General features: G+C 42.0%; 1 protein-coding gene across 32 annotated transcripts in view; it reads left to right on the forward strand.

Annotated features, from left to right (window-relative positions):
• C13H4orf51 (chromosome 13 C4orf51 homolog) overlaps positions 1-21434 on the forward strand; it is a 102052-nt gene that overhangs the window by 19282 nt on the left and 61336 nt on the right. For 9 of the 32 annotated variants that reach the window (XM_072773492.1, XM_072773491.1, XM_072773496.1 and 6 more), the window contains exons 4-7: positions 8453-8510; positions 8927-9051; positions 20757-20981; positions 21162-21231. In XM_072773492.1, the coding sequence (XP_072629593.1) occupies positions 8453-8510; positions 8927-9051; positions 20757-20828 (255 nt within the window). In that variant the 3' untranslated portion in view covers positions 20829-20981; positions 21162-21231. Of the gene's footprint in view, positions 1-6415; positions 6475-6714; positions 6741-8452; positions 8511-8926; positions 9052-12642; positions 12889-13364; positions 13428-20756; positions 21009-21161; positions 21232-21434 lie in introns of those variants that run through there. The other 23 variants (XM_072773503.1, XM_072773504.1, XM_072773502.1 and 20 more) reach the window with 9 other exon arrangements.

A 21434-nucleotide genomic window follows, 5' to 3' on the forward strand; every position in this document is an offset into this window, starting at 1 on the left:
GTGCAGCGGTTTAGCGCCTGCCTTTGGCCCAGGGCGCGATCCTGGAGACCCGGGATCGAATCCCACATCAGGCTCTCGGTGCATGGAGCCTGCTTCTCCCTCTGCCGTGTCTCTGCCTCTCTCTCTCTCTCTCTGTGTGACTATCATAAATAAATAAAAAATTGAAAAAAAAAAGGGAGGGAATTTGTTGCCAGTAGATCTGCCTTGCAAGAAATGTTAAAAGTTCTATGCAGAGAAGGAAAATAATAGGTCAGAAACTCAGATCTATATAAAGAAAAGAAAAACACTGAAGAAGGTATAGGTAAAGATAAAGTAAAAACTTTTTTCTCATTCTTAATCTAACAGATAATAGTTTGTTCAAAATGATTACAGTAACAATGTATTCAACTATATAGGCTTACACATGTGTCATGTATGTACAGTTGATCTTTGGATAATGTGAGGGTTATGCGCATTGACCTTCTGCACAGTAGAAAATCTGTGTGTAACTTTGGACTTCCCCAAAACTTAACTACTAATAGCCTACTGTTGACTGGAAGCCTTATGATAACACAAACAGCTAATTAACATATATTTTGTATGTTATATGTATTATATACTATTCTTTCAATAAAGTAAGCTAGAGAAAAGAAAATGTTATTAAGAAAATCATGTATAAGGACCTTTGCAGTCCAAAACCAAGCTGTTAAAGGTATGTGTACGCTTTTATGCTTAAGTATAAGAGAAATGAATGACAGCAATGCTACAAGGGATTAGAGGGGGGAATTAGGAATATTTTGTTATTATAGGCTACTTGCACTACTCATGAGTGGTGTAATGTTATTTGAAAGTGCATTTGGATTAGTTGTAAATATATACTGCAAACTCTAAAGCAACCATTAAAAATGTTTTAAAAAGAAGTATAAGTAAAATGCTAAGAAAGGGGAGAAAATGGAATCATGTAAAATGCTCAACTAAAACCAAAAGAGGCAGAAAAAGAGTGAAAGACAAAAATAGGAACAAGAAACAAGGGCAACTAATAGAAAACAGTAACAAATATGGTGGGTGTTTGGGGTCCCTGGGTGGCTCAATGGTTTAGCGCCTGCCTTTGGCCCAGGGTGTGATCCTGGAGACCCAGGATCGAGTCCCATGTCGGGCTCCCTGCATGGAGCCTGCTTCTCCCTCTGCCTGTGTCTCTGCCTCTCTCTCTCTCTCTTTCTCTGTATCTCTCATGAATAAATAAATAAATAAATAAATAAATAAATAAATAAAATCTTTAAAAACATATGGTGGGTTAATTCAGTTATATCAATCACTTTGAATATTGATGGTCTAAATACACTAATCAGTAGGCAGAGATTGTCAGTGGATCAAAAGACAAGACCTAATAACATGTTGTTTACAAGAAACCCACTTTAAACATAAAGACACATATAGAGTAAAAGTAAATGGTTGGAGAAGAATATCCTATTATAATATTAATAAAAATAAAGCAAGAAAAAAAGCAAGAATAGATATATTAATTTGGATATGTTATACAAATATATGTAATAGATTATATTATATATAATGTTATATATATGATATGTATGATATATATGATACAGTAATTTCAGACTTCAAAGGAGAGAAAGTTATCAGAAATAAAGAAGGATACTAAATAATAATAATTATAAAGGTGTCAATCATCCAAGAAGACAAAATAATCTTTAATATGCATGTGCCTAACAACAGAGTCCAAATATGTGAGGCAAAAACATGAAGTTATAAGGAGAAATAGATGAATCCACTATCATAGTTGGAGGCTTCAGCACATCTCTATCAGAAATGGACAGATCCAGCAGGCATAAAATCAGTAAGGACATAGTTGAACTCAATGACATATAATCAATTAGATTATACGTCAACAACAGCAGAATGGACGTTCCCCTAAAGCTCACGTGGAACATGGACCAAGTTAGACCACTTGGTCTGAGACATAAAACATACTTAAATTTAAGAGAGTAGCAATCATAAAATATTTGTACTCAGACCACAATGGAATTAAATTAGAAATCAATAACAGAAGGATAAGTGGAAAATCCCCACATAAGTAAACAACACACTTCTAAATAACATGTGAGTCAAAGAAGAAATCCTGGGAAGTTAAATATTTTGAACTGAACGACAATTTACTAATCTGTGGAATGTAATAAAAGCAATGCTTAGAGGGAAATTTATAGCATTGATTGCATATATTAGAAAAGAAGAAAGACCTAAAATCAATCTAATTTCTATGTTAAGAAACTAGAAAAAAACTAAATCCAAACTAAGCAGAAGAAAAGAAATCATAAGAATTCGAGCAGAAATCAACAAACTTGAAAGCTGGAAATCAACAGAGAGAATTAAGGAAACCATATACTGGTTCTTTGAAAAGATAAAGAATATCTAGCTAAGAAAATAAAGAAGACATTAATTACTAATACCAGAAATGAAAGAGAGGACATTGCTAGAGACCCCATGGACATTAAAAGAATAGCAAGGGAATATTATGTATAACTTTATGCCCCCAAATTTGATAACCAAGATATGCTTCCCTTGAAGATACAAGCTGCCAAAACTCACACAAGAAAAATAGTCTGAATAGACTCATATCTATTAAAGAAATTAAATCAGTAATTCACAACCTTCCCAAACATAGCCTTAGGTCCAGATGGGTTCGTTGATGAATTTAACAAACATTTAAGGGAGAAATCATACCAATTCTCTGCAATCTCTTTCAGAGGAGAGAAGGTGAGAAAATACTCCCTAACTCATCTGTGAAGTCAGCATTACTGTAATACCAAAGCCAGGTTAAGACATTACCAGGAAAGAAAACTACAAATATCTCATGAATATAGATGCAGAAATCCTCAACACAATATTATAAATAAATCCAACTATATTTAAAAAGAATTATACACCATGACCAAGTGGGATTTGTCCCAGGCATGCACGGTTGGTTCAACAATTAGAAATCAATTCATGTAATCCATTATATCAAAAAGCTAAAAAAGAAAAATCACACGATCATATCAATAGATGCAGAAAAAACACTTGACAAAATCCAACACCCATTCATCATAAAAAGTGTCAGTAAACAACAACAGAAGAGAACTTCCTCAACTTATAAAGAAAACCTACAAAATACCTACAGGTAACATCATCGTTTTCTTTTTTTTTTTTTTAAGATATAATTTATTTATTCATGAGAGACACAGAGAGAAAGGCAGAGGCATAGACAGAGGGAGAAGCAGGTTCCCTGTGGGGAGCCCGATGTGGGACTCAATCCCCGGACCCCAGCCGAAGGCAGATGCTCAATCACTGAGCCACCCAGGCGTTCCAACATCATAGCTGTTGATGAGAAACGTCAAGCTTTTCCACTAAGATCACCTAAAGGTAACTCCTCTTACCACTTCTTTCAACATCATACTGAAAGTACTAACTAATGCAGTTAAGATGAGAAAAGAAAATGTAAGTTATAGAGACTGGAAAGGAAGAAATAAAACTACCTTTGTTCACATATGACATATTGTTTATGAAGACAATCTAAAAGAATTGACAAAAAAACCCTTCTGGAACTAATAAATGATTATAGTAAGGTTGCAAGATACAAGGTTAATATACAAAGGTTGATTGCTTTCCTATAAACCAACAATGCACAAGTGAAATTTAAAATTAAATTCTTGTACACTTAATCTTCACAAGTTATTTTGTGGATATCAACAAAGTGATTCTAAAGTTTGTATGGGGAAGCAAAAGAGCCAGAATGGCAAATACAATATTGGAGAATAAGAATAAAGTTGGAGGACTGATATTACCCAACTTAAATACTTACAATAAAGCTACAGTACTTAAGACAATGTGGTTTTGCTGAAAAAATAGACATAAAGATCAATGGAACAGAATAGAGAGCCCAGAAATAGACCCACATATAGGCAACATATCTTTGACAGAGGAACAAAGGCAATACAATGGAGAAAAGAGTCTTTTCAACAAATTTTGTTGGAATAACTGGACGTCCATGTGCAAAAGAAAAAATCTAGATATAGATCTTACATTCTTCACAAAAATTAACTCAAGATGGACCATGGACCTAAAGGTAAATGCAAAAGTGTAAAATTCCTAGAATATAACACAGGAAAAACTTAGATGACCTTGGTATGGCAATGACATTTAGATACGGCACCAAAGGCATGATCCATGAAAGAAATAATAGATAAACTGGACTTTATTAAAATTGAAAACTTCAGCTCTGCCAAAAACAATGTCAAGAGAATGAGAAGCCACAGATTGGGAGAAAATATATGCAAAAGACACTTAAAAAAAAAGATTTTATTTATTAATGAGAGGCACAAAGAGAGAGGCAAAGACACAGGCAGAGGGAGAAGCAGGCTCCCTGCGGGGACCTCGATGTGGAACTAGATCCAGGACCTGAACTAGATTATGACCTGAACTGAAGGCAGATGCTCAACCACTGAGCCACACAGGCATCCCAAGCAAAAGACACTTTTGATATGAAATTGTTATTCTAAATATACAAAGAAGTCTTAAAACTTAACAAGAAACAAAAACTTGACTAAAAATGTGCCAAAGACTTTAAAAAACACCTCACCAAGGAAGATATAAATGACAAATAATTGGGGTGCCTGGGTGGCTTAGGTGGTTAAGTATCCAAGTCATGATTTCAGCTCAGGTCTTGATCTCAGGGTTGTGAATTCAAGCCCTGCACTGGGCTCTGCACTGGGCTCTGCACTGGGCATGTAGCCTACTTTAAAAATACATACATATATATATACAGCAAATAACCATGTGAAAAGATGCTCCACACCAAATGTCATCAGGGCAATGCAAATTAGAACAGTAATGAAATATCATTACACATATTAGAACGCCCCAAATCTGGAACACTGACACCACCACCAAATGCCAGCTGGTGAGGATGTGGAACGACAGGAACTCTCATTCATCGCTGGTGGGAATGCAAAATGGTGCAGCCACTTTGAAAACCAGTTTGGTGGTTTCTTGCACAATCTAGCAATTGTGGTCCTTAGGATTTATCCGAATAAGGTGAAGACTTATGTCCACACAAATACTTGCACACAGATATTTACAGCAACTCTATAATTGTCAAAAAACGGGAAACAACCAAGACATTCTTCAGTATAGGTGAATGGACAAACAAACTGTGGTACATCCGGACAATGCAAGATTTATTCAGCACTAAAAAGAAATGAGCTATTAAGCTATGGAAAGACATGGAAGAATCTGAAGTGCATATTACTCAGTGAAAGAAGCCAATCTGACAAGGCTGCAAACTATATCGTTCCAACTACCTAACATTCTGGAAAAGGCAAAACCATGGATAAAGTAAGATCAGAGGTTGCCAGGGGCTGAGAAGGAAGAGGGATGAAAGGACAGAACACAGAGGATTTTTAGGGCAGTGAAAATTGTATGACACTGTAACGATGGACACATGTCATTCTACATTTGTCCAAACCCATAGACCATGCACCACCAAGAGGGAACTGTAATGTGAATAGTGATTGTGATGTGTCAGTGTAGGTTCAACACTTGTAACAAATGTTCCACTCTGGGCAGCCTGGGTGGCTCAGCCGTTTAGCATCGCCTTTCAGCCCAGGGCGTGAACCTGGAGTCCCAGGATCAAGTCCCACGTTGGGTTCCCTGCATGGAGCCTGCTTCCCCCTCTGCCTGTGTCTCTGCCTCTCTTTCTGTGTCTCTCACGAATAATAAATAAAATCTTTTAAAAAACAAAAACAAAAACAAATGTCTCATTCTGGTGGGGGATGTTGATAAAGGGAGGCTATGCCTGTGTGGAGGCAGGAGTATATAGGAATTCTATGTATCTTACTCTCAGTTTTACTGTGAACTTAAATTGCTCTAAAAAAAACTTTTTTAAAAAGAGCAGCATTTGAAAGGTTAACTATTTTTAGAAGGGAATGGGGACATAGATAATTATTTGTAGTTGAGTTAAAACTCAGGAAAATTAACAAAGACTGAAACACAGCCTCTACTTTACACTTACTTCAGAAAAACCTCATAGAGAAAGCCAAAGGACATGTAAAATTGAATTATTTTGATAACTTTTAAACTATAGGCTTGTGTAATTTCAATGTTCCCTTAGCCGTTATCGGTATGGTTTTCTTTTTAAAATAAAATTGAAATGTATCATAAAAAAAATACCTCCACCCTCAAAAGCTCCAAAGTATTTACTGAGTTAACTTTTAATCACAGTTTTTTTTTTTTTTTACCTGACTGACTCATTTTCTGTTGGTCAAATTCTAAAGGGAAATAAGGCATGTGTGTACAATTTGTTTGGATGGTATAATTGGGAGTGTAAGAGATTTCATTCTAACACTGGGTTTAATCCTGGTTTCCCCTCTTTATATGCATGCAGGACTATTTCCTCAAATAATGAATTCTTTTAAAAATTCACATGATGTCAAGCACAGTGTGGTAAGTCCAATATTTCTCACCCATCATTTACATGGAGAGAGCTTAAATAATTGTACCCTGAATATTTCATAAAAAAACAAATGAGGGAATGGATTGGAGTCATTGTTTAAAATTACTTATTCATTAAACACTTATTTATGAGTGCTTATTGTGTGTGTAGCTTTCTTTAAGGTGGTGAGGGTACGAAGATAAACAACCAAGATTATAAATTGTTAACTGATGATGTTGTATCTTTTTCAGAGTCACCAACTTCTCCTCTTTCCCATGTAAGACAATAACTATATATATTATATTGACAGTTTAAAAACAAAAACAGCTTTTCTCAGATTTTAAACTTTCAAATAATACGGAGGAACAGAGAGACAAGGGGAAAAATTATCTGAAATCCTTTCCCTTCCCACCACCCCAGGGATAATCACCGTTAACATTTTATTGAACTTCCTTTGAAATACCCTCTATACTTATGCATAAAGATGCACACACATATACACCCACAGAATGTATTGATGGGATCTACTGTCCTCTGCTCTGCTTTAATCACTGAATTTTTTCATGGCATATTCTTTCAGTGTTAGCAATAATATTTATCATTTTAATGGATATGTAAGATTCCATTGACTGGATATATCACTATTTAAAAATATCCCAGATTGCTAGGCATTTTGGTTTTTCAAGTTGGCAAATATTGTAAACAATGCAGAGATGAGTACATTTAAAGATAAATTTTTGCAATTGTACAATTATCTCCTCAGGGTACTCTCTCATAGGTAGAGTTCTTGGATCAGAAGTTACACTTATTTTAAATATTGACCTATGGCCAAATTGCCTTTTAGAAAACTGGCCTCATGCACCTGCAGCCCTCAACAATATCTGTTTTCATATATTTTCTCCAACTCTGGCTTAAAAAAATAATTTTAATATTTCCCAATTGGATAGGTGAAGATATTTTAATTTCCTTTTAATTTTTAATTTGATTATTAGTGAGTTTGAGCATCTTATGTTTATTAGTTATTCATAGTTCCCTGTGACTATAGTCAATTCTCATAATTTGAGGTAGTTATGTTTTCTAAAATCCCTACTAACACTGAATTACCAAACCATTGCTCCTAGGAGAAATGTAGGGCCAGGTTCCTATGAGCCTTTGGCCACAACATTTTCATCAACTGCAAATCTGTGTTTATGTGTGTTTCTGTTTAAAGATACCTTATTTCATAAGTATTGTTGATTCATTAATGTTGAACTTACAGCCAGCAGCACTATAACTCATGTCTAAATGAAGTTTAGCTAACAAACGTAAAGCACATCAAAGTCTTCTAGTACTTTGTAAAGCACATCAAAGTCTTCTAGTACTTAGGAATATCACATGGCACTTCAGCATTACACAGGGGGCCATTTTAAACAGTGAAGTCACTAACAAAACACAAAAGAATGCAGAAAATGTGGCACTAAATAGGCCACAAAAAGGACACTTGTTTAAAGATGAGAGCTAAAACAAGAAGGCAAAGTGTTCTCTTGATTGACCTTGATTGAGAACATGTGTCAGGTGACTCAAATTGTTTTCTGCTCTGTGACTGTCCCTGAATGCCTCAAAAGTGCTGCATATATTGACTTTGGTGTTAGAAATAAATCGTATTGAGTAGGAAAACTGGAAAATCTGGAATCCATGAAATAATGAAGACTGATTATGTTCATTTCCTTTGCCCATATTTCTATTAGGGTGCTTAGCTTCAGCTACATTGATTTGTTTGTATAAGCTACTTCCATATCAGGATAGTACTCTCTTGCCTATCCTATCTTATAAATATATTCTCCAATTTTGTCTTTCTATTTCACTGTTAGTGTCTGTTATTACAGTGGCTTTGACAGCAGTATCAAAAACTGCCTTTTGAATGAAGAAGCACAACATAGGAATTTTATTAAATCTCTATTGTTGTGAAGGTAGTTGGTATTTATTTTTCTATCTCTTTTTCTTCCATAGGCACACCAAATTCTGTTTGGTGGTTTTTCTCCAGCACCTCCAAATTATGAAAAACCATGTAAGTCCTGTCCCAAACTATCACTTTGTATCATGCTCTGCCTTTAATTATGGTCTTCATCTGATATTTTCATCCCTTCCAGAGTCTGAGGCCATTTAAGGCCTTTTGCATTTCTGCTTCTTTCCTCCTGACATGCACCTTGTTACTTTGCTGTATCTCTCCTACTAAACAGTAAGGGTGGTAAGATGCAGAAATGAGGGAGACATTCCAGAGAGACACTTGCTAGCAGCAGTTCTGAAAAAGAGTGTACATGTAAGAAGGTTGTGGGGGTAGCAGAAGTCGGGTGGGGCTGGGCGTTAGTATGTACATGAGTATTTGGAACTATTGAAAGTGACTTAGGAACATTAGTCAACTTCATTCATGTCATGGTAGGCTCTACCACAAGCACTTACACATTGCTTGTCTCTTTATACCAGGTATGAGAAGTAAAAAACCAGCATCTAAGAACCTGATAAACTACCATCTACGAAAAAAAGACTTTCTGAAGACTGTAAGAATCTTTTTGCTTGTCATCCAACAGTGGATCCCTGGGGTAGTGTCAGTAAGTGTGCACAGTGTGGCTGTGAGGATGGTGGTGTGTGCATGTTCAGTGTTGGTATGAAGGGGATCCCAAATTTACAATCAAGTGACACAGAGGGGGATCCCTGGGTGGCGCAGCGGTTTGGCGCCTGCCTTTGGCCCAGGGCGCGATCCTGGAGACCCCGGATCGAATCCCACGTCGGGCTCCCGGTGCATGGAGCCTGCTTCTCCCTCTGCCTGTGTCTCTGCCTCTCTCTCTCTCTCTATGTGACTATCATAAATAAATAAAATTAAAAAAAAAAAAAAAAATTCAAGTGACACAGAGAAAAGCAGGCTGCTCTGATGAGCATTCTTTCTTAAAGCAGCATGAACATCCTTGTATAGATCTCTCCAGTGTTTTATATTATATAAATAGTTATATAGTTATATATAGTTTTAGTTATTATAACTCTCCAGTTATAAGCCTCTGTGAGGCTTACGGAAATTGGAAATTTCTCTTGTACTGCCCAAATTTTCATCAGTGATATCAGTGATTTGCTGGATTTTTCATCTTACAAAAAAGGCAATGAGTTCTCAGACTGTCTTTCTTTTCTGGGACCCACTCTGGGTGCCCACTGTCCTGGGCTTAATTTCCTCAGATGCTTGTTCTACTACTTAATATCCATCATCTCTGTTCCTCCTTGACATGGCCCTCCAGAGCAGGGGCTTTGTCTCACCTGAGCAGACTTTCTCAAAATCCAGTAATTTTTTTTAACAGGATGTTAAAATGGAATTCTTTTCATGTCTTAAAAAGATCTAGCAGAGATTCCTAAGGAATGATTTGGAAAAAGGAATAAAAACTAGTTTCTGCTTGCAGAAACTCCACTGACTTCACCTCATTTAATATCAAAGTTACAATTATTCTTACTATCCTATTACTTTTGTTTATTAAGGTTTATCTTTAAGTTGACTAGAAAAAATCTCAGCCTCACCCTAAGTAATTATATTTGCAACACCATGGATTTGGTATTCTAGTTATGTGTGTTAGAAAAAAACCCTGACCATTAAAATAAGAAGTGTTACTCAAGTACCGCCTAACATTATCACAAGAACCACTAGTTATACACACGTATCACCTTGGAAAATGCTAGTCTATGGGCACCAACTAGCTAATCTGACAAAGTTAGCTAATGGGGTAGGGTTGGCCAGCCCATCTGGATTCCCAGGTAATTAATCTATTTAATGATGCCCTTCCAGAAATTGTGCACTTTTCTTGATTTTTCTGCTTTAGGAATTGATAACTCTCCTATGGAGCATTGCAAACATGAGAAGGCAGGGCTGTGGCAGGCTGTGGAAGGAGTTCTTTGGGGGCATCTGAACCTGGGCAGTCTACTAAAAGATAGATATATTGGGGAGCCTCCCTTCTCTGTAGGGTTGCTGCATCCTTCTAGGAAGGGTAGATGATTTCCTGAAAGTCTATTTACTGCTATCTGGGCCTCCTGGGAGTTGCTTGGGAGAATCATTAACTATTGCTAAATAAATAAATCCCTCTTGCTGCATGGAGCTGTACTGGTGCCAAGCGATTCCACTGCCAGTGGCTGCAGCTGTTCTGGGGAACAGTTGCCTTTCTCTGTGAGGTACTTCCCAACCCCCCCCCCCCCCCAAAGTGATTTTCCTATCCTCACAGTAGCCTCTTTTCAGTGAACAATTCCTGACAAATTAGTGGCATTACATCCTACTCTTGTTTCTATAGTACACAGAAGGCTAAAAGTCCTCCCCCTCCCAACACCCCACCCCCTACAGCTCACACAATGAATACCGGGTACTTGTTTGGTACTTGTTTGTTGGGCCTGAAATTCTGACCAAAAAATAGATCATGACCTTGAATTTACTAGACAAGGCCAAATCTTAATCCTTTTTAGAGGTGCTATATCTTGGGGGAGGAGGACACACATTGAGATGTAAAATGTACAAATTCCCACATCAGCAACAAGAAGGGATTGAAAGACATTTTCAGCAATACCAGTAAGGACTGGATGAAATTTTCAACCATCATTAACAATATTCTCACCTTTTAAAGTATCTGCCTGGTGTCTAATGCCTTCTTATTCTAATGCCTTGCTATTTCTGGGTCCTATCTTTAAGAAACTCACAATGTAAAACTAGAAAGCAGAGAAATTCACACCCTGGCTCTAGCTTAAAGGAACAGTAAGGGAAGTCAGGGGAAAGAGTCTTACCACTGAAGGATGATGAGGCAAGGTCAGTAGAGGAGCAGTTCACCTGTGATTCCAGAGTTCCTGCATTTTTTTCCCCCTCTCTCTCCTGCTAATTGGCTCACTTTTTTTTAACACATTTTTTAAAAAAAGATTTTATTTACTCATTCATGAAAGACACAGAGAGAGGCAAAGACACAGGCAGAGGGAGAAGCAGGCTCCATGCACCAGGAGCCCGACGTGGGACTCGATCTCAGGTCCCCAGGATCACGCCCTGGGCGGAAGGCAGGCGCCAAACCACTGAGCCACCCGGGTGCCCTGCTGATTGGCTTACTGACTGGGCTTCCTGACAGAGACACGATACAGGGACAATTGCAACTCCTGCTCAAGAATGAGGTTTTAGCAAACCTCATTCCCAGTTCCGTGCAAAAAGTGACTTCTGCGGATGGATGAGCACTACCAGCCAGGCCATTTTTTTCCCCAGCTTCAGAAACAGAGTAATTCTGCAAGCAAGGTTGGCTCGTCCGAAGACTCAGAAGGTGATCAGTACTCCGTGGATAGTCTGAGCGGACCGTTATGGTCACTTAGCTGAGTCGGACAACCAAGTCCCAAAGGTGGAGGCCTGCAGCTTTTGCCTAATTAACGGCTTTGAGGTAGGAGAGGACCCGGCACTGTGTAGACCTTAGCAGGTTGGCTTTCTTGCACACTTCCCCGGGCTTCAACACCCTCATCCCTCAAATTTTCTCTCTCTCAATATTAGAAACGAGAACAAAAGTTATCGTTATCATCATTACTGATTTTTTTAAAAAGTAAGTACTTGTGGCCACCCTTCTTCGCAAGAACCGCAGAGATGGTGCTGCGGGCCCACAGCCCTGGGCTCCGGCGTGGAGGAGGAGCCAGTCCCTTCGGCTGGGAGTCCCGGGCGGGCAGGGGCGCAGGGGGCGTGGGAGAGGCTATTCTGTATTCCGAGCGGGAGCCCGGAGGCAACGCAGCCTTCCGCGGCCGGCCTTCCCTCGGCTCCGGGGAGCAGATGCGCCCGCGCCGTAGGGCGGGTGGGGGGCGGGGAGCTGGCGGCCTCTCGCGGCCCGAAGCCCCGCCCCGCCCCGTCCCGCCCCAGCCGCGGGCTTCCTCTCCGCCTCCGTCTGCCCCGCCTCCTCGCCATAGCCCCGCCCCCCGCCCCGAAGCCCCGCCCCCGCCCCGAAGCCCCGCCCCCGCCCCGAAGCCCCGCCCCGTCCCGTCCCGCCCCAGCCGCGGGCTTCCTCTCCGCCTCCGTCTGCCCCGCCTCCTCGCCATAGCCCCGCCCCCCACCCGGAGCCCCGCCCCCGCTCCGGAGCCCCGCCCCCGCCCGCCGCGGGCTTCCTCTCCGCCTCCGTCTGCCCGGAGCCCCGCCTCCCCGTCTGCGGCCCGTCCCCCGAGCGGAGCGCGCTGGAGGCGGGGACCGGCCGGTGGCGGCGCGGGGAGGCGGCGCGCGGGAAGCAGCTCGCCGCGGTCCCGGGCGGCCAAGGGCCCCAACGGCTGGTGTCCTTCGAGGGCGGGCGGAGCCGTGTGGCCACCAAATAGCTGCCTCCTACCCCTTCCTCCCCACCTTGCGCCCCGCCCTCTGGCCCTGCGCCGTTTACTTGCGTTTACCCAGACCGTCTTCTCCCGATGTCTGCCGAATAGAAGAGGTAATTCATTAAAAGTCGTAGCACCAGCGCTCCCACCCCCGCCGCCCCCGAGCCCCTGGTGGTTGTTTTTGTTCTTTAGCCCAGGTTAGGCTAAATACATTCCCAGGAAGCCATCTGGTCCGGTTCCCGGGATCCCTTCGTATGGTTTCCATTAAGCTCGCCAAGCCGTGCATTGACAATGCAGCCCTGGAGCCGCTCGGGAACCTCCAGGAGTTTGGCCTTTGCCAGCCTCGTTTAGAGAATCTTAGGCATGGGGAGGTAGAGGCCCCTGTTTAAGTTCCGAGTCCAGTACCTTATGGTCCTGGTCTTGCTGTAATTAATATGCTTTACTCCTCCAAGAAAATACCATTCTCCCGTTAACTGGTATCATTCATTCATTCATTCATTCATTCATTCATTCGGTATTTGCTGTATGCGAAGCATTGCTTATTAGAATTCCGTTTTAAATCTGAAACTCTGCGTTAACAATTTTACAGATGAGTTTACAAAATAACCTGGCCACAGAAGTTGAGTTCGACCGGCAACATTTGTGTGGTTAGGTCTACATCTTTTTTTCTTTGTTGTCTCCCGTTCCTCTACCCACCACTGAAAAAAAAAAAAAAAAAAAAAAACCAAACATGAGCTTGTGGGAAAATATTCCCTTAACACATGGATTGGGGTTTGTGGTCCAAGAAAAAAAGGAAACAGCCAGGTTCATAAAATCATAGTGTTATAATCGCAAAGTTCTTAGAACTCATCAAAGATGTATTGATAAGACTGAGAAGGTGTAGGGGCTTCAAGGTCACTGGCCCCTCGGTACTGTGGCCTAACTTGGGGAGGAGACCCAACCGGCACTTGCCCTACGTATACTGCAAAAAGGACTTGGAGCCAACAATTCAGTTGTAGTACATCCTCTCCCCCAGGCTCTTCCCTCTGCCTTTCTCTCTCTGTTCTGCTCTGGGTCTTGCCTGTGGGGTGACAGCCCTTTCTTGCTACCCCTACCCTAGGCTTCGTTCCCTTCTTTCTCTTTTTCTTCCATCTCCCCACCCTACGCCAGGCCTGACCATGATATTTTATTTGGGTTTTTAAAATGAAACCAGGTGCTGCCTAAAACAAAGGCTAAGTAATAACAAGGAAAGACTATCCAACGCCTAAGGAATGTGCTGAGTTTTATGACTCAGGCTGTCCTGGCAGAGAACGCCGACTTACATGGAGAGGTGGGTGGCACGAAGCTCGGACCATACATGGCAGCCCTGGCCTCCCCAGATAGGCACGGGCAAGGCAGCCTGTGACTCATTTTCACAAAACCAGAGACTCCTGTTCTTTGTGGAGCAAGACTTCGGGGGGCGAGAGCCAAAGGATCTTCAGCTTTTCCTTGGGGTCGGTTGGGGCTGACACGGCAGGGGCCACCTTGAGGCCTGCAGGGGCCCCTGGAAGGAACCCGGCTTGCGGGGCCTGGATGGACGAGGGTTTTGGTGCGCTGAAGGGATGGGTAATGCGTCTGCTGCCAAGGGACGTGAGATGAGCCCGTGTGGTCCTGGAGACCAGGGCTCGAGCGCCAGGTGACCGGCTTGCCGCAGGGCCGCCCCGAGCCCTTCCAGCGCCGCCGCTGCCGGGTCAGGAGCGGGCGCGGGAGTGGGGGCTGCGCGTAGGCCCCCGGGGCCCCCAGGCGCACAGCGCACGTTCTGGGAGTTCCTCGCCCATGAGTGTGGTAGCGGGGTGAGGTGTACATTTTTTTCTGTTACTAAGAGACAGGCTGAGAGCGCTCGGAGAAGGTGGTGGAGGGTCGGGGGGTGACAAGGAGGCGTTTGTGCTTCCTTCGCTACACAGGCCCGTGGAAGGGCACCCACAGTGCCTCCTCGGGTTTCCGCCACGCGGAGGAGGCTGCCGCTCTCCGAAGGAGGCTGGATCTTGACGGCGTGAATGAGATCTCCATGCAGCAGCCTCTTGGGACAGGGCCGTATTTTTCCTTTCTTTCTTTCTTTTTCTTTTTCTTTTTTTTCTTTTTTTCCTTTCCAAGGAATACCCTGTTGAAAAGCTACAGTGATGATTCCATAATTGCAGGAAAAGCTCTGCTCCACTTTTTCATTAAAGTCTACTTACCTGGAAAAAAGAAAGTCTTTTAAGAACCATGACTTCATACATATTTATAGTGTAAACAGGCGTCACTCTGGTTCTGCCGGAGAATGGGCTCATTCAGTTTTATTTATGATGTGACACTCGAGTGAGTGACATCCGTCATCTGGGTCGGTCCTCTGTTCCACTGAAGCAAGTTTATGGAGTGATTATGCCTGCAAATATTTGCTATATTTAGTCCCTCTCCTCCCCTAACCCCCTCTTAGCCCTTTAAACTCCCCCAAACCAGCCAAAAGCCAAGCTTGTGGTCTAGGGAAGGTTTGAACCCTAATGACAAGGCACAGGGGCTCGAACAAATGCCGTGGGAGCCGGGAGGCAATTAGAGCGGGAATGATGGCTGTTACTCTAGCGTTTGTGCACTGAGGTGCTTTGGTTGGGCCGGTGTCTAGCAGGTGAGGGCTCTCAGCTGGGCATGCAGGCTGTGACAGGTGATGGGCACAAGTCTGAGTGACAGATGCAGATGGGTACTTAGGAAACTTTCTTTCCCAGGGAGCTTTCTCTGGACAGGCTCTCACAGCCTGCAAATCTGTCACAGCGCACCCTGGGGCTCTGGGGGCAGGGGACAGTAGGAGCTCTGTGACCGCTGCTGGGTCAAGGTTTCTGGTGGAACCGGAGACTGTCCCCACTCAGCCACACCTGGCCCCTGGCTGGGAGGGTGACGGCTGCCCTTCATCTGCTAGGGAGGCAGGAGGGCCACCTTTGGCTTCTAGCTTTACAGCTGCACATGCCCCGACCTAGGCATTCCAGGCTGGACCTAGGCCCACCCACCCCCTCACCCCCCCTCGGTGCTCGCCTGTGATCAGCTTGGCCACCTATTGTTTATCCTGGGAAGGGCCAGGTCTTGGCACAGAGGCCTGAAGTGTTGCCAGCATTTTATTTTTAGAGACAGGAAAATGTTTGCTTTTTGGCAGCTGCTTTTTTTTGGGGGGGGGGGGGGGGGCATATACCGTGATGGTGAAAAAAAGTTCAAGTGAGAGATTCCAAGCCTTAAACTCATGGCATAGGGTATAGGCAATAGTACCATGAACCTCTCAACAGAAGCCTTTGTGGAGCTAAGACCTTGCGTTAGCAGGGCCCTTCTGCAGAGTCCCGCCAGCTCCACCCTGGTGGCAAGAGGCCTCCCACATCCATAGACCCCATGGACTGGACGTTTAATGAGTCCCTTTGCAGTGTGTCAGCTGGTCTGAGATTTTGTAGCTGTTACCTCCAAGTCATCTCCTATACCAATTCATAACGTAGTCCAACTTGGTAGACAGAGTAAGAAAAACAATCAGCCTGCTAAGTCTGAGGTTTATCATCCCTCCTCAGACCCACGGTCATTGTTATCATGATCAGTGGTGCAAAGCAGTCAGCTTCCATGGCAGAGAGTGCATTACTACATTCAGAATACATTTCCAAGTTTTATTGGAATTATTATTTACCCCTATATGGTCTCTCTTAAAACATATTTTTGTAGTTCCTGTGATTCTGTCTACTGACTATTTATCCGAAAGCATCTTGTAAACTGTAGTAACATACTATGTGAAAAGGTAAAATGGAATGGAAACCAAAACCAGAAACAGACTTATAAATACAGAGAACGAACTGGTAGTTGCCAGAAGGGAGGGGGTGGGGGGATGGGTGTAATAGGTAAAGAGAATTAAGAGGTGCAAACTTCCAGATATAAAATAAAAAGTTACGGAGAAGAAAAGTACAGCATCGGGAAAATTGTCAATAATATTCTTCTAACACTGTGTGTGACAGATCGTGATTACACTTATTGTGCTGAGCACTGAGTAATGTGTAGAATTGCCGAATCACTGTGTTGTGTGCTTGAAACTAATATAACATTATCTGCAAATCATACTTCCATAATAAAGTTTTTAAGAAGTAAAGAATTGAAGTCTTCTACCTTCCTTTCTCCCTAATCTTTTAAAAAAAATTGCTTTTTTCCTTGAAGTATAGTTAACACACAATATTACATTAGCTTCAAGTCGTTTGACAAGTCTGTATGTTATTCTGTGTCCTCACAAGTGTACTTACCATCTGTCTCCGCACAAGGCTATTACAGTACCATTAACTATACTCCCTGTGCTGTCTCTTTCATCCCTGTGATGTGTTCATTCCATAATAGGAAGCCTGTACCTCCCACTCTACCATTTTGCTGATCTCTTCCCACCTTGCCATGGGAATCACCACAAAAATAACCTTTTAATCACAAAATAGAACCCACATACATTTGGGGCACCTGGCTGGCTCAGTCGGTGAGTGTGAGACTCTTGATCTTGGGGTCATGAGTTTGAGCCCCATGGTGGGCATTTAGCTTACTTAAAAAACATGAATACATTCTTCTTTGCCACCTGATTACCTTTTATATTCATTTTTCTTCTTGCTGGAGTATATCCTGTGGTAGGTTTTCTTTTCCTCTCTTTTCTCTGCTAGAAAGTATCTGTGGAAAATAAATTTTGAGGGTTTGTATGTCTGAAAATATATTTTGATCTCTCTCAGGTGTGAATGTGGTTTGTTATACAACTCTGAGTTGGAATTTATTTTTCCCGAAGCTACTGTTCCATTATTTTCTTGAAACTTCAATGGTTGATCTGAATTTCACTCCTTTGTAGGTAATCTATCTGTATCCTATTTTTCTTTTTTGGACTTTTTCATTTTGAAGCTCTGGAGTTTTATTTTTCACATCTTTCTCACCTTGATGTTCTGGAGTTTTATGATGATATCTCTATATGTCAATTTATTTTTAAAGTTTATCCTCCTTGGAACTGATAGGCTCCTTCAGTCTGAGGGCTCCAGTCTTTCTTTAGTTCTAGAATATGAAGCAGTAAGGAAAAAAAAAACCCAGAAAAGTTACAGGGATCTATATACTAAAGTGCTAAGGAGGGGAGAAAAGGGACTGGGTGGCTTGAGTATTGGAGGGGGAATTTTAAGGGGTTCTAGAGAGAGGGAGAAGAGTAAGGTTTGGAGGGATTCATTACCAATAAGGTGAAGAAAATGTCCTCAGAAGATTTTTAAGAGTTTGCGTGTACATTAAGAATATATTCTCCTCTTTGGTTCTGTGGAGATGCTAAGAGGTGAGTTGCTGTTAATTCCATTTTTCCTGTGGGACCGTGTGTGTGTGCGTGTATGTGTGTGTGTGAGAGATTTGGCGCTGAGACTGAACCACAAGATTGTCTTGGATTAGTTACAAAAAAGACTATTATTATTATTATTGACTGTTAAACAAGTTTCTTTCTTTCACTCTTTCTCTGTGTCCTCTCTTAACTTCTCCTACCTAGTCCAGGCCAAAGGTTCTTCTTTTATATGATGAAGAAATGGAATTAGAAGCTCTGAAGTCCCACCATTTCCCTCTGACTCATTCCCTCTCTCTTCCTCATCTTTGATTTACCTACTTACACATTTTCTTAATGGCTAATAGCTTATAAGAAGCTTAGACAAGTAGTTTGTTCACTCATTTCTGTAATCTAATTAGTCACTAAATGAGCTGTCATGAATAGATGATAGATTTGGACTGAGAAGACAGCACATGAGGCAAGCTTATAGCAGGTGAGAACTCCTGTATAAGATCTGGCACGTGAAACTCTGCCAACCTCCTCAGAAACTACTCCTCTAGACCAAGGAATTCATTCCATAGATTCTCTTGGTCCAACCTTTGGAGTTGCTAAGTGGCACAGAGGAGAGATTTGGAAAAGGCTCAACTTATAACAGCATCTCTGAGCAAACAAAGGCAGAAGATGGCAACAAAATCATGTTATTCTTCTTGAAACGTAATCATTGAATCAGTTTGTATTTTATCATGTGCATGCCTTACCTCTTACACGGTACTACAAGAAATAGTTATTAAACTTTTCAAAGTATGAGGAATAGTGGAGTAATCACCGAGGGCCTAAATTCTCCTGGAAGATTTGGATTGCATGACGGCTATTTCCTCCACTTCTAAATATACACACAAAGGTGTTTGATATGAAGAAACAGCAAACATATGTAGCCTGTGTAATCTGAATTACTCACTCTTGGAGCTAAACAGTAATTAGGGCTCGAGTAGCTACAGCCCTGCCACCTCTGACAAATACTGAGTTCCGAGTTGATAGATGTGGCTATTCTCATTAGAATTTGAGACATGCCTAACTAGGAGTGCTGTGTATCATATTAGTACCATTTTGATGTGCAGTGTGGCCCTTTTCAGATGACTCCAGATATAGCGATTGCACGTTGGCAGGTGGATGCCTAGTGGTCTTGGGTAGGATGGGAGATGATGATGGGAATGAACTCCCAAGTGCTGAAACTCGACCAAGGTCAAGGTCTGCTGGCCCTCCCTATTCTAGACTGAGGAGTTTGTTTGGTAGATTCTCTACGTGCACCCATTTGGAATTGACGTGGGAAGTAGAGGAGAGAGATCTGGAAAAGGGAAACAACTGATGTTCAACCGACAATAGCATCGCTGAAGGCAGAAGATGACACAACATTAAGTTCAGGAAACCTATGAAAGTATAGGGCAGCCAGGTGAAAGTGGTTCATCTGGGTCCTGAAGGGAATGGGATGTTTCTTCGAGTTGCCATCAGCATTTCTTCTTTTTTGGAATGTAAGTTTTTCTCTACTTTGTGCATGCCCAGTGCTGTGCCCATCTCCAGAGAGGGTATGTGCTTTCCAAATTATGGATATTCTGCCCTTCTGCAAAAAGTGTGGCAGCACAAGGTTTTAAAAACTGCGCTTTACAAAAAAAGAACCATGCATTTACTTTATAATCTCATGATGCTGTAGGGTGTTTTCAGTTCTCCGTTAATCTATAATTGACCGTGGCTCCCAACTCTTTAGATTTCCTCAGTCCTCCTTCATCTTCGGTGTAGCCTTTATGCTCAACAATCAGTGCTCCATGCATTTATATGTAAATACTCTTCTGGAATTTGGTGCCCGAGCATCCATTTTCAAAGGGAGAGATTCTGAAATAATACCCACCCCTCGTTTTGAAAATGTCAGTTTTCATAGAACAACATTTGTATAAAGCAGGCCCACCTCTCAAGAAATATGTGAAAAGTATCTAGCAGATGTCATTACTGCAAAGCATTCCCCTCAAAACCCTCACATTTTCACCTCCTCTGGATCTGCTGCTTTATGGAAGAGCCCGCCGCCGTGACACATACCCTCTGCTTCTCCAAGTGTGGTCTGCGAGGCCCTGCCAGATGGTCTCCTTCAGAATAAATGCTTTCAATATGATAATGTTTATATTTGTGTTTCTGGCATGAATTAATAATTTTCTCATGATATTTAATAAAAAACAGATGATTTCGTTTCTATCTCATAAAATCCAGTACCTTTCTTTCCGTTATGTCTGATGAGGGTGATTTTTCTCCTGTTGTGGGATGACAGCAAGCAGAGGTAGTAAAGTGAGTGAGCTGCAGCTCTCTTCCTCAGCTGAAGCAGCGTGCAGTCTAGAACAATTTGAGATCTGTTGCTTTCCACAAAGGTCGAGTTTGCAAAACCTTAGAAAGGGACAGTTAGTCAAGGCTCCAACATAAACAACCTTTCTTAAGCTTCAAGATTTACCCCCTGGGTCTAATATTCTGGAATTTGGTGACTATGTCTGTGCTCTCTGGCCACATCCATCATGGTTGTTTTTTTTTTTTTTTTTTTTGAGACCTATCATATTCCCCTCTAAGCCTTCATCTTTCCACATTGAAACCCTTGTTTTATAATTCTAGCCACAGTAGAGAGGGGCTGGGGAGTGACTTTCCATCTCTTGACCATCTTTTTTTTCATTTCTCTAGACTCGCATATTTAGAAGAAGTGCTACTAAATTTTATCCGTGCAGCCCATTTCCTGTGGATGTCTCTGGCTAACAGGAACTGGTCCAGGCACAGCAATAGCAGGCATGGTGTGAAGACAGACTTGATGCACCAAAGAATGAGTTATATCCAAAGTGATATGGAAAATTGGTTTGGAGTGTGGCTGAGGATTGTAATGTCAGCAGTTTATGCTTCTCCTCTTTGAAGGCATGTGGGTTAGGGAAAGGAAAAAGGGTAGGTTTCCTTGAAAGAGAAGGGAGGATTGGGCATTTTTTGGCAAGGGCCAGGCATATGTGATTTTTTTCTTTCACTACCAAACTTAACACAAGAGCGATCTTTTCTTCTTGTCACCAGGTCCTCACCATCAATTCATTCTTTTCCCTATAGGAATTCAGTTTTCATCCCCAGTCGGTCACTGAAACTGACACCTCAAGGATCACCGAGGACCATCAAATTGGTAAAGACTAAAATCCAACTTCAACCTACTCATCCCTCCGTCCAGTGTCATATAAAAGTCTCTCTAACCTTGGCTTCTCTAACAATGCTGCATTTACCTCTAACTTCTCTGGTGGTTTCTTTTAAGTCTCCGGAGTTGCTTCCTCCTGCTTCTCCACTAAGCTGGCATCTCCCAGCATTCTGTCTTTGGCGCCTCTGCCACTG

Source organism: Canis lupus, chromosome 13, assembly GCF_048164855.1.
Source record: "Canis lupus baileyi chromosome 13, mCanLup2.hap1, whole genome shotgun sequence".
NCBI lineage: Eukaryota > Metazoa > Chordata > Mammalia > Carnivora > Canidae > Canis > Canis lupus.